The 14,348-nt window shown below is 39.5% G+C and overlaps 1 protein-coding gene across 1 annotated transcript in view; it reads left to right on the plus strand.

The window, feature by feature from the left end:
- Positions 1-14,348, plus strand: part of LOC102832831 (serotransferrin-like) — a 68,715-nt gene that overhangs the window by 52,254 nt on the left and 2,113 nt on the right. Inside the window, 6 exon segments of the mRNA XM_006840033.1 lie at positions 565-826; positions 1,350-1,444; positions 4,205-4,282; positions 6,959-7,041; positions 11,774-11,910; positions 13,605-13,659. Of these exon segments, the coding sequence (XP_006840096.1) occupies positions 565-826; positions 1,350-1,444; positions 4,205-4,282; positions 6,959-7,041; positions 11,774-11,910; positions 13,605-13,659 (710 nt within the window).

Below are 14,348 nucleotides of genomic sequence, written 5' to 3' on the forward strand. Positions count from 1 at the left end.
TTCTGCTGTGCATGGGGTCGCTATGAGTCGGTTCCGACTCGATGGCACTTGACAACAACAACAACAACAGGATAGGATGAATGTAAAACTAATGTTCTCCCATGTAAACTTTCACATAATTCACAATAAAACATTGAGAAAAGAAAAGATTAATGAGCTTGGCTTGTAGTTTTGAGCTGATCTTATGGTAAAATTCCTTAAAAGATCGGTGTCTGATGTTTGGACAGGGGTGCAGTTTCAGTACTGCCATAAGCACTATTTTCTGTAAAAAAGTCTCTGGATGCCTGTTGTTAAGTTCCATCAAATCAGTTCCAACCCATAGCCCGACCCTGTATAGGGTTTCCGAGGAGTGACTAGTGAGTTTGAACCGCCTACCTTGAGTCTCAAACCGACTTTGCAGTCCAGGGCATCAATCCACAGCACCACACCAGGACACTCTGAATACCTTTGTCTCCCCTCAAATGCCTGTTCCTGTCCCCTGCTTCAGGAGCATAGTGTCATAGAACTACAACTCCCAACAGACCTTGGGGATCTCCGCCCCTCAAAGGAGGCGGATACGAACAGCTTAGAAACTACCACTCCCGTGACACTCTGCTTGCTGCGCCTGCGCAGAACTTAGAGCCACGTCGCTGTTGAGGCGACAGAGACCACACTCCTGACGCCAAGCTCCTCATGGCTTCCACCGACTCTCAGCGGTTTAAGGATGGCGGCGGTGCTGGAGGAGCCTTCCAGCCATACCTAGACTCGTTGAGGCAGGAGCTGCAGCAGAGAGACCCGACGCTGCTGTCAGTAGTGGTGGCGCTTCTCGCAGTACTGCTGACGCTAGGTAAGAGGCCGGCGGGCGGTTCTGGCGGGTGGGGGGCGGGCCGGGCACTGGGGTGGAAAGGCAGCTTGGTAGGGAAGACTAGCCTGGTTTCCCACCACCCCTCTCCGCCGGCGCTATCTGCTGCGTTGTTGTAAGTTATCTCGGCGACTCCCGGAGGGGCGTCGTGGCCCTTACGGTACGGTCTGCCCCTCCTTTATTGGCTCTACTCTGTTTCCCCCTCCACTCACTAACTGCCGAGAGTCTTGGGTTCTTTACACCACTTCTGAGCTGCCTGTTGGGTACACAAAGGTGGTAAAGCAGGATAGCACTGAGCATTCACAATCGAGAAGAAGGTGCACACACAGAAAACTTGACCGTTGATCCTCACTGGTACACAGTGGTCCCCCTCTGATGACGGAGATGTCAATAAAAGTAAATTCCAGGAGAGTGAGGTGTTTTGATGTAGACCATGTTGATTCCCTAATTCCAGCCCCTCCTGTGGATTCTGAATAATCAAGGAATAATATTTTGGTCTATTTTGCAGTGTTCTGGAAGTTAATCCGGAGCAGAAGGAGCAGTCAGAGAGCTGTTCTTCTTGTTGGCCTTTGTGACTCTGGGAAAACATTGCTGTTTGTCAGAGTAAGTGGTTTTTTCTTTACACCTCTGTAAAACGGAATGGTATTCCTGTAAGCACATGGTAAATAAAAAACAGATACTGATGCTGGCAAATTTGAGAGTTCAGTCTTGAGTTGGGAGGACAAACAGGCTCTTGGAAAATCCATAAACTGAAACTTGTTGATCATGTCTTTCTTTTTTTTTGTTGAAGTTTTTATTGTGAATTGAGTGAAAGTTTACAGGGCAGATCATCAGTTTTACATTCAACAAACCATATACTTTGTTTCATTACAATTATTATAATCCCCTCTATGTATCTTCAGTTAACAGTATTTTTCTATTCATGATCATTTCTTCTTTTTTTTTTTTCTTGGGTACTCACGATGCTGACATTTAGTCCTGAAGTCATTTGAGGGTTTTACACACCATAACTAGTTTCATCCTATGGCTTAGGATCCAGAACATCTAAAGAAACAGGAGCCAGTGACCTGCATATAGTTTACAATTACTTATGTAACAAACCCCTCTGGGAAGCTTGTTTTAAAAAAAAGTTTATAAAAAGGTGCTCTTTCTTTGGTATATTTGACTAGTTACGGCTTCTTTTCACTAATGTTTATTTTTAATTTGTTTAGTTATTTTTAATTTTGTGTGTGTTTGCTATAAAGAATATGAGAGGTTTTCTTCTTGTTCTTCCTTTTGAGAGTCTAAATTATTTCTCTTTTACTAAAGAAATAATCAGTGATCATCTTTCCCTGGAAGTTTTGGTGTTTAAAATTATTTATGGGCTGCTGAAAGTGAAGATGACTTAAAATATTTACTGATGAAGATCAAAGAGCACAGCCTTCGGTATGGATTGCATCTCAATGTAAAGAAAACAAAAATCCTCACCACTGGACCGATAATCAGCATTCTTATCAATGGAGAAAAGATTGAAGTTGTCAAGAACTTCATTCTTCTTGGATCAACTATCAACACTCATGGAAACAGCAGTCAAGAAATCAAATGATGTATTGCATTAGGCAAATCTGCTGCACAAGAACTTTTTAAAATGTTGAATAGCAAAGATGTCAATTTGAGGACTAAGGTGTGCCTGACCCAAGCCATGGTATTTTCAGTAACCTCATATGCATGCAAAAGCTGCACAGTGATAAGGAAGACTGTAGAAGAATTGATGCTTTTGGGTTATGGTGTTGGAGGTGAAAGTGCTGTGGGCTGCCAAAAGAACCTACAGATCTGTGTAGGAAGAAGTGCAGCCAGAGTGCTCCCTGGAGGCCAGAATGGCCAAACTTCGTCTCATACTTCGGACATGTTGTCACAAGGGACCAGTTGCTGGAGAAGGTTATCATGTTTGGTAAGGTCAGAGAAAAAGAGGAAGACCCCCACCAGCGAGATGAATTGGCAAATTGGCATCATCAATGGGCTCAAGTGTGGCAACAATTACGAGGTTGGCTCTGGATTGGGCAGTGTTTTGTTCTGTTGTACATAGGGTTGCTGTGAGTTGGTACCAACTTGATGGCATCTAACAACAACAACAGCTGTCCTGGTGTGGTGCTGTGCGTTAATGTGTCAGACTGCAAAGTCATTTGAACTGCAAGGTTGGTGGTTCAAGCTGCTCCTTGGAAACCCTATACAGGGTTGCTATGGGTGGGAATCGACTTGACAGCACTTAACAACAACAACAACAACTGTCTGGTGTGGTGCTGTAGAATAAGCACTTGATTGTTAACTGAAAGGTTGGTGGTTCAACCTACCAGCTACCCCTTTCTTGGAAACCCTATACAAGATGGCTAAGAGTTGGAACTGACATGAAGGCATTTTACAACAAGGTTGCAGCAAGGTTAGCAAAGTGTAGTGGGTTACCTGTTGGACTGGTAACCTCAGAGTCAGTGGTTCGAATCCATCAGCTGCTTCTCAGAAGAAAAATAAGGCTTTCTGCTCCCATAAAGACTTACAGCCTCAGAATCCCTATACAGAGTTGCTATGAGTCAGAATCTACTTGGTGGCACACAGCCAACACTGCCACCAACAACACCTGTTAAGGAGACCGGTGGTACTCTGCGTTAGGCACTATGTTGCTAACCTCATGGTTGGCCCTTCCAGTCTACCAGCGGCTCAGCAGCTGGCATCCCTGTGGATCAGTTCTCCTCTACGTAGGGTTGCTGTGGCTGTGGGTTTGGGGGTCATTGCAAAGTGGGTGCTTCAGAACCATCAGAAAGATGACACTGTGTGCTCCTGTAAAGGTTGGCAGTCTTGGAAACCCTGTATAGGGTCGCTATGGCTTGATGGCATTGGATTTTTCTTTTTGTTAGTGGGAGAAGAAGGTGACGTTTGCAGTTAATTAGATTATATTAATAGGTTTAAAAAAAACCTCAATATGGTCCTTTAGATACATAAAGCAAGCAACATTCATTGATCTGATTTTACACCTGAGAATGCTAGAGTAATAGTGCTGTATTTAGGTTTGCTGTTAATATATTTGGAGTTCTGGTGTGGCACTGTAGGGTAAGTCTGTTTGAACTGCAAGGTCGGTGATTCAGATTCACCCGTCATTCCTCAGAAACCCTATACAGGGTCGCTGTGGTTTCGGAACTGACTCAACGGCCTATAACAACTACAACAATTATTATATTTGTGGGAGAAAGATGAGGCTTTCTGTTCCCGTAAAGATTTATAGCCTTTGAAACCCTATTAGGGTCTCTATGAGTCAGAATGAACTAGACAGCACGTAGCAACCACAACAAACAACATTATTTACTGTGATCTCTCCCATCTTGTTTTTCACAGTTGTTGACAGGCCTTTACAGAGATACTCAGACTTCCATCACAGATAGCTCTGCTGTCTACAAAGTCAACAATAACAGGGTAAGGTGTTTGTGGAGTGTTAAGAGTCTGACAGTACATTTCCAGGATCAATTTGTCTAATGCATGTTTATGGAGAAATATAGCCATGTGATAAATTCTGCCCTTGATCGTGTGTGCTGCAAATCTAATCTAGCCCACCTTTGCTTTGTTGTGCTTTATGCACATTAATGTTGTATCATGTTTTACTCTTATTTTTTGTTTCTCTGTCCTGCTAACTTTACTTTTGAGTTCTTAAAGATACATATTAAGCTTTTGTTTTTCACTTGGTGTAAATGGTAACTATATATCATGGAACAGATATCACAAAGTAAAAAGGGCATTGAAAAATAATTTTGCCTTTGCTGCCTCTATTACTCAGGCTCCCTCATAGAAGCAATAACTATTAGCATTTTCATGTGTAACTTCAGACATTCTGTGCATATACATATATACATGTATCTATTTCCTTTAATTTCTTAAACACTCGTCTGCCCTCTGTATCTGATACAGCTTGGGATTTCCTCCCATACTGGTACCCCGTTCATTTATGAGCTGCATGATTGTACTGCTATACCATACAATTGAATCTTATTTAATCAGAGCCCAATTAATAGCCATTTAGTTTTGTTTGTTGTCATAATCTTTTGCTTTTACAGTGTTGTAATGCATATCTTCAAGAGTATATTTGAATATATTTTAAAAATACCAAAAAAGGATCATGTGAAAGACTTTTTATGTGTGTGCATAGCTGTAGAATGTAGGCAGTGCCTGCTCAGTTTGGAATACTGTTTAATGAGTATTTGGTCAGTGAGTAATGGACTGAAGGCTAGGTGGGGAAATAAATGAATGAAATAGAAGGATCTTGTAGACCTTTACCTCTTCTCCTTAGGTTCTCCCCACCCCTCTATGGTGCCTATAGAACTAAACATTGTAAGCAGAGATAAAGGGACATCTCTTTAAATGTCTTTGAGAAAAATTTGCCTTTTTCAGTGATGGCATTCCTTCTGACCCAGTCCTGTTTAAACTCCAAGGACTCTGATTTTTGAAATTTCAGGTTAAGGAGATCATTAGTTGAGGAGTATTGGCATCTAATTTTTCAGATGGGGGTGTTCCATAGTATGCTTTGTTGTTGTTACTGCCATTGAGTCGGTTCCAACTCATAGCGACCCTGTACAGGGTTTCTGAGGCTGTAAATCTGTATACCACGGAACAGCTGGTAATTTCCAACTACTGACAGTGAGATTAGCAGCCTGATTTGTAACCACTATGCTACGATGAGGCATGTCTCATACGTGAATACCTGAAATATAACTCGTCCAAATTGAGGTGCGCTATTGTGCTGGACTGCAGAGTTGTTTGTACCACAAGGTCGGTGGTTCAAGCTCACCAGTCACTTCTTGGAAACCCTATACAGTGTCACTGTGGGTCAGAATGGATTCAATGGCACTTCACAACAACAACAATATAAGTGTAAAGTAGATACTAGCTCTAAAGACAGTACAAGAAAAGAATATAAAATATCTCATGTATTTCTTATTGCATGTTGAAATGAAAATATTTTGGCTACCTTGGATGAAATATTAAGTTCACCTTTTTTTTAAAACTTTTTAAACATGCCTACTAGAAAATTTAAAATTACACATGGTTTTCACAGTATTATTGAGCAGCGCTGTTTGAGAACATTTAACAGTTGATTTTATGTTCTTTCCTCACTCTTCCCATCCCCTTGTGTTTTAGGTGTAGTCTCTTTTTCTAGATAGTAATGAATCTTCTGGATTGCTTATGGTGTGTGGTGCAGTACTGATTTAGAAATGGAGCAGTGGGTTCTAACCTGGGATCCCTGGACTCTCACCAGTATTTAAAACAAAGAGGCAAATTAGATATTGTACATATACTTACAAAGAGCTGCACGGACTCACTGAAAGGCCATAATGAATCTGGCTGGACCTGTGTGGAATCTGTGCATGATGCTGACTCCCTCCTGCTGACCAGTGGTACTGATTCCTGTCTCTGGAGCAAGTAGACCATCTAAGTAAAGATCAGTGAGCCCGATACATGAGAGTCTGATCGAGCACAGCACAGGTGCATGAGGTCAAGGAAGAAGGCCTGCAGTGGTGAATAGGACTTGGGTGGGTGCTTCATGGGCCTCCTTACTAGGATCATCACTCCTGTTTTAGTGGTTGTCTGGGTCAAGAATTGACACAAACATTTGCCAGTGGAACAAATGGTAGACACAAATTTAAGAATTAAAGGTGGAAATGATAAAAAAGGTGCTTAGTTGCTGGAAAGATTGGGAACCTCCCATGATGGTACCATGCTGTATGATGAATTTTAAATTTTTAAATTGTGTTAATTTGCTTGTTACTGCTTCAGCTGGTCTATACTTTCCTAACTCCCCAAGACAGGGTTTTGTTTCTTATGAACTCTTCAGAACATTTGTCAAAATTGTCATTTCAAATAGGTATGTAGTTTTACATTGTGTTGATCTGCATCATACAATAAGCCCTGTGAAAGCAGGGACCATGTGTGTTTATGTTCACTGTTGTATCTAATTTATAAGTGAGAAATGTTCAGTCAACATGTGTTTTGAGTCCTTAATTATTCACCATTGTGTTACCTGAAATCTGATACTGTGTGTCAGTGTTGTGGATGTGGAACTGGACTCAAAAACATTAATGTTAATTTTGCCATCCTCAGGGTAATAGCCTGACCTTGATTGACCTCCCTGGCCATGAAAGTTTGCGACTTCAGTTCTTAGAGCGGTTTAAGGCTTCAGCCAGGTAAGTAGAGAGAAGTAAAATGGGTCTGTCTGAAGTCTATATTGAAGTGATCTGTGCTGGTTGCTCTAGTGGTACTCAGAGGAAACGGGGAGGGGAGGCCCTGCCTGGTGTATAAAGGGTATGAGTTTGAGGTCAGCCAGTTCTGGGTTGCTTTTGTGAGGTTTATATACGATAATGTTTAAAAAGTGTATCTCAGAGTGGAAAATGGTAACTTTTATTACCATTGTTACTAAATTGTACATTAATCCTGAGGACAAATTTAATGACAGCCTTGGAAACCCTATACAGGGTCACTATGAGTCAGAACTGACTTGACCACACTTAACAACAACAGGGCTATTAAAATCTTAAAAAAGAATTTTAAAGCTTAAGAGGGATCTGAGAAGTTACTAAGACCTGACATTATATAGGTTGATTCCTGAGTGGAGCCCCAGTGTGGTGCTGTGGGTTAATGCACAAGACTGCAAAGCTGTTTGAACTGCAAGATCAGTGGTTCAAGCTTACCAGCTGCTCCTCAGAAGCCCTACACAGGATCACTATGGGTCGGAAACGACTCGACGGCACTTAACAACAACAACAAGAAGTTACCAACTTTATGCCCTAAGGAGATAAGATAAAGATTTTTGTATTCTTTTAATTTCCAATCTCAGTTATTGACTCTTAAAGTTCTTACAATTCTTGTGCTGCAGTTTACAATGATTTTTTCTTGCTTCCTCTCGAACACTGAATAAAACTGAAGGTGAATATTTTTAAGTGGTGTTGAGTCAGTTCTGACTTTTAGTGACCCAGTAAAGGGTTTCTGAGGAGCGGCTGGTGGATTTGAACCACCATTCTTGTGGTTAGCAGTCCAGGGCTTATCCTACAGTGCCACACCAGGACTCCTATATTAGTATGTCACATTTTAACATCTTTGAAACCAGAATGTTTCTTACAGTCAAGGACACCATAGTTTAACTGGCAGCATTTTCTTTCTTAGTGGTACCAGAAATAATTGTATCTGAATGGAATCTTTTTGTTGTCAAGTGCCTCCAAGTCGGTTCCGACCCATAGTGAACCTGTAGGTTTTCTGAGGAGCAGCTGGTGAACATGAACCGCTGATATTGTGGTTCAAACTGACAGTCCAGCTTATTAACGCACAGCGCCACACCAAGACGATTTGATGAAATGTGGCACTTGGTTCTTCCTTTATTTTTGAACATACTTGAGCCTACATTCCAGGAGCCCTGGTGGCACAGTGGGTAAAGTAGTGAGCTACAAAACTCCAAGGGCAGTGGTTTAAACCCACCAGCTGCTCCTCAGGACAAAGATGAGGCTGTCTTGGGAATCCTGAGGAATGTTCTCCTTTGTCTATAGGTCTCACTATGACTCCATGACATTTTGTGGGGTTTGGGTTTACATTTTGTTATTACTCCCTTGTCCACCAGATGGTAGTGATGAGCAATGTGTTACAGAGGACGATGTATGACTTTTCTTGCTCCAACAACTGATGTTTCATTGTAATCTGTCCCCTGCCCCCCTTTTTGAGTAAATTATGCCAAATTTACTGATAAAGTTTGTCATCATTGAGTTTAAAAACTTTCTCTTGTCAAGTCTAGATGTTTTATTACTTGTAGAACAATTACTATTTGACCCAAGTATTTTGGGTAAATGGAAATTATCTTTAAAATCTGAATATAAAAATGGGTTCATAATCACAGTAAATGCAAATTGAATAAGATATTTACTATTTATGTGATTTTTTATTTTTTCAATTGTACTCTGTAATTTCTCTCTTCCCCTGTACTGGTTTGAAAGTATTCTGTTTCTACTCTAGAAATAATCCCTTCTCTCTTTATTTTAACAGTACCTATTTCATAAAGTCTAAAATAATAATTTGTGTCCTTTTCTGGAAACTGAAAATACTATAACTTGGTTCTTCCTTGCATCTTTTATTTCCTTTTAGCCTCCTTTTAAAGCCCTACAGTCAGTAATTGTTTTTTTTTTCTTATATTCATTCATTGATGACTTAAATTTACTGAGATGTGTCTGGATTCTCTGTATTTTATTGCTTCATACATCCTACTTATTTTTCTTTTAGATTTAGTTTATCTCTTAGCGAGTATACCATTTAGAAATTTTTTCAGGAAGAGTGAATAAGTGGTAAAATGTTTTGTCCTTTGTTTATTTGAAACAGACTTTACCTGGCCCCCAATTTTTTTTTTTTTGGTTGGGAGTCTTTTGAAGACCTGATCAATTTCTTCTTTTGTTATGGGTCTATTCAGGTTTTCTCCTTCACTGTGTGTAAGTTTAGGTAGGTCGTGTTTATCTAAAAATGTATCCATCTCTTCTAAGTTTTTTAATTTGTTGGAGTACAACTCTTCATAGTATTCAGTTATTTTCCTTTTGATTTCCTTCGGTTCCATTGTGACATCACCCATGTGGTTTCTAATACGTGTTGTTTGTGTCTTCGCCCTCTTTTCTTTTGTTAGGTTTGCCAATGGTCGGTTGATTTTGGTATCTTTCAAAGAACCAGCTTTTTGTCCTGTTGATTGTTTCTGTAGTTTTTCTGTTTTCTTATTTATTTCTGCTCTAATCTTTGTTATTTCTTTTCTTTTGGTGGCTGTAGGTTCCCTCTGTTGGTCTGTTTCTAATTGTTTTAGATGCTGTGTTAATGTATTCATTTTGGCTCTTTCTTCTTTTTGGCTGTGTGCGTTTATTGCAATCAATTGTCCTCTCAGGACCGCTTTCGCCATGTCCCAAAGATTTTGGTATGTTGTGTTTTTGTTCTCATATATTTCTAGGAACTTTGTGAATTCACATTTAATTTCTTCTACTATCCAGTCGCTTTTCAGATGCTATGCAGTTTCCATGTATTTGACTTGATTTCCTTGGTCTTCCTACCTGGCCCTCATTTTTGAATGACTGTTGGAGCTGAGCATCAGATAACGCTCTTTATTCTTGACTTCAGACCCTGTTGTAGCTGAGAGCTGCTGTCAATCTTAGTGTCATTTCATTGTGAGTACTCTATACTCCCCCAGCCCCTTTATAGGGGTAGATTTTCTTTTGTTCAGAATTGGGCTTGTTTTGTCATGCTTGAAATGCAAGTGCATTATTGATACCATTAGTTGTGGGAAATTCTCACCATTATCTCCTCAGATGGTGCTGTTCATCCTCAATTCTCATCTCTTGGAGCTCTTCTTAATTAAAAGCGTCATTGAACCTTGCTATCTTACAAATCTTTCTACCTTACATATTGTGATTACCTCAGGTGTGCTTTCTGGTTTAATACATTCTTTTCGGACGAGAGTAATTGCTAATACTTCCATTATTAATTTCATTTACTGCATGTTTCACTTCTAAAGTACTTATTGTTTCAAATTGGCTTTCTTTTTATACTGTCCTGAATTTGTCATTGAGTCGGAATTGAGTTGACAGCAATTAACAGTTCTTTTTGTATGGTTTCTAGTATGCTCGTAAATAATTTTAAACATTTTATTAATTGTTCTATTTTTTTGCTTCTGGGAAGGTTATGATTCTCCCTCACAATAGTTTGTTTTCTTTTTTTATGGTTTGTAATTTTGATCCAAAACCTCTCTTCAAGGGGATTGGGTTTTGTTGTTGGTGTTATAATGGTGGTTTTTTAAGATGCTGCAGGATATGAACGATTCTCTACAGAAAGGACTCCTGTTTACTTCTGCTGGGGCCATAGGGATTCAGTGAATCTGGCCTGATTTATTTCATGTCAATCTTTTAGCTTTGAGATCTCACACGAGAGGTTTCTGTGTGAGCCATAGAAGGCCTGTTGTGTTGAGTTGCCGTGGAATCGGTTCTGACTCTTAGCAACCCTGCATAGGGTTTTTGAGGCTGTAAATCTTTACGGAAGCAGAAAGCCTCATCTTTATTTTGCGAAATAGCTGGTAGTTTCGAACCACTGACTTGAAATTAGCATACTGACTCGTAACTGCTACACTACCAAGGCGCCTTCCTGTGTGCCTTGCTCATACTACTTTCCTCAGTTTGTGCTCCATAATTCTGCTAAAATTCAACTCAACTGTTAACATCCATGCTTTAAATCATTTTTGATCTGATCTTAGTTAATGACCTTCCTCGTTGTTCCTTTTGCATAGGTCGATCCTAGCATTTCCCAGTCCTGGTGTGGTGCTGTGGGTTAATGCGCTGGACTGCAAGGTCAGTTTGAACTGCAAGGTTGGCAGTTCAAACCACTAGCCACTTCTTGGAAACTCTATACAGGGTCACTATGGGTTGGAACCAACTTGACGGCACTTAACAAGAACATCAAATCCTAGCAGTTTTTAAACAGCTCTGTACATGATGATTTCTTGGTCTTGGAGGACTAGCATCATTTCTTTTGCTGCATTACTCATTGTTCATGAGTGTGTTGTGTGAGAACATGAACACCCACTTGCATGTGTGTGTGTGTGTGTGTGTGTTTGTGTATGTTGTTTATTATTTACTAGGAGTGACTGGGTGGAATTGTTGTTAAGTACCGTGGAGTTGGTTCCAACTCATAGTGACCCTGCACAGAGTTTTTGAGGCAGTAAATCTTTTCGGGAGCAGAAAGCCTCATCTTTCTTCTGTGGAATGGCTGGTAGTTTCAAACTGCTGACCATGAGGTTAGCAGCCCGATTCATAACCAACACTCTACCAGAGCTCCTTTTATGATGAATACATTTTTTTTCAAGATGATGATGCATCTTGTTCATAGGTTATTTTTACTTATTTGATGTTCCAGGGCTGTTGTGTTTGTTGTGGATAGTGCAACATTCCAGCGAGAGGTGAAAGACGTGGCTGAATTCCTGTATCAAGTTCTCATTGACAGTGTGGGTCTGAAGAACGCACCATCGTTCCTGATAGCCTGCAATAAACAAGGTGCCGTCATGTTGTCTGGCAGTAAGAATGGAAAGCTTTTCTGGGACCGTGACTATGAGTTAGTATGGAGTACCTACAATTTTTCTTACTGAAGACGAGAGATGATGTGCAATGAACTATAAATAAGAGAATTTTAGTTCTTAAAATCTGTTGCTGGTCCTGCCTTTTTATCAACTCTTCTTAACCAGACTTAAACGAAAGACACCAGAGACTGTTGCCACTTTTCCTGTGATCTCATGGAGGTTTTTTTAGTTATAAATTATTTTACTTTATCAAATTAAGCTAATCAGATTAATAATAGCTCATATTAATTTACACAACTTTGCAGGGATAGAGTAGTCTCCTTTCAAACAAGTTTGCTGTTGTTGTTGTTAAGTGCCATCGAGTCGATTCTGACCCATAGCGACCCTGTATAGGGTTTCCAAGGAGCAGCTGGTGAGCGTGAACTGCTGAAGTTGCAGTTCAAACGACTTTACAGTCTTATGCATTAGCCCACCGTGCCACACCAGAACTACCATCAAGCAAAATTTATCAAAGAAAATTTGCAAAAACGTTTTTTTTTCTTTTTCCTAACCTACTACCCAGTAAAAACTTTTCTAGTCACAGCCAATTAAACTGGGTTTTTCTTTGCCTGTAAAATAAGATCGTTGGAGTTGGTCTATGTCTATGAAGAGCCCAATGCATGTCTCAGAAGCCAAGTTAGGACTGCAGTCTTAGAATTATTCCCTGATGTTTTCTTTAGTTCTTGTATTCAGTATGAGGAATGGAGTTAACATTTATTGGACATCTGCTTTGTATCAGACCAGCACTTATCCTCATCTGTTGTGCACTTAATACTTTAACATATCTGAGTGTCAGCTAAGTTTGCTTTTCAATGACAAGGTATCATCTGCTCAAATAAGGGCTCTTCTGAAAAATTACAAAGTTGGTAGGTTTTCTTTTTGTTATACTGGCTGGACATATATATGTTAACTTGAAAAGGTCTGTAAGGTGCAGGGAAATGTAGTAATTTTTAGTGTCACTAACAAAACATATGAGGGGGCTTCAAAAAGTTTGTGGAAAAATAGAATGAAAAGATAATGGAATTTTTCCATGAACATTTTGAAGCCCCTTGTATTTCTAAGCATTATCTTAGGAAAGCTCTTATGTACAAAATAAAACTTACTTTTGGTTGTTCGATGATGCATGGGGGGGATTATAACCATAGCAATGAAACAATATAGGATAGGATGAATGTAAAACTAATGTTCTCCCATGTAAACTATCACATGTTGTCAGATGCCATCGAGTCGGAACCGACTCATAGCGACCCCTTGCACAGCAGAACGAAACAATGTCCGATCCTGGGCCAACCTCACTACTGCTGCCACACTTGAGTCCATCAATGATGCCACCTGGCAGATCCATCTCGTTGGGGGTCTTCCTCTTTTTCTCTGACCCTCCAGCTTACCCAGCATGACATCCTTCTCCAACGATTGTTTCCTCTGGACAATATGTCCAAAGTAGGAGATGAAGCTTAGCCATCCTGGCCTCCAAGGAGAAACTATCACATAATTCACTATAAAACATTAAAAAAAAAAAAAATGGAGGAGGAAAGAAAATGGTTTCAATAGAAATTTTCCATCATCTGTTTCCGAAGTCTTGGGAAAAGACCTTTTCTGGTTTAAAAACAATGTCTCTTTATTTCTCTGTAGACATTGCAATGGCAAAATCAGCAAAGCTAATTCAGCAGCAGCTTGAAAAAGAACTGTAAGTATGAATGAGGCCTGTTGGTTAATTGTATTTCTTCACCCGTAGACCTTAAGCAGCATAGTCATTTCTTTTCTTTAGTTGTGTATGATTATCCTAAAAAGATTGAAGATTAGTGTAAAACAAGCACTTGTTGAGTACTTGATGGAAGAATTAATGGAACAGTGAAAGCATTAATGGGATGCTGATAGACGTTTTTAATCCTCATGAAAAGAAGACCTCAGATTTATTAGAATGGTTATACTCAACCTTATCTTATTACTGTTATGAACCTATGAATAATAGAAATGAAAGGTTTTAGAAATTAAAAGATTTAAAAACCTTTGGAAATTTTTGTCTGAAATAACAATCATTTAAGAGGAATTTTTAAAATACTATTTCTTAACTTGCTTTCACATTATATTAGCAATATCATTTAGTGTTTTAAAATTTGTAAATTGAGCTATAATCTTTTGAATTTTAAGATGGCATGTCTTAATGTGCTCTGCCAACTCTAGAAGAGCCAGTAAAATGCTTGCTTAGAAAGTACTCCGCATTTTCATAAAAGTGAATTAAAAAATATCTTTTATAGAAAACATGAGGAAAAAGTATGTGAATTCAACTTTTAGCACATTTTCTAACTATGGTTTATGTACTCCTATATAACAAGTACCTATGTGGATCCCTCACTCGGGATGAAGCCACAGGAA

The sequence above is a fragment of the Chrysochloris asiatica genome, unplaced genomic scaffold (genome assembly GCF_000296735.1).
Source record: "Chrysochloris asiatica unplaced genomic scaffold, ChrAsi1.0 scaffold00028, whole genome shotgun sequence".
In the NCBI taxonomy this organism is placed as follows: Eukaryota; Metazoa; Chordata; class Mammalia; order Afrosoricida; family Chrysochloridae; genus Chrysochloris; species Chrysochloris asiatica.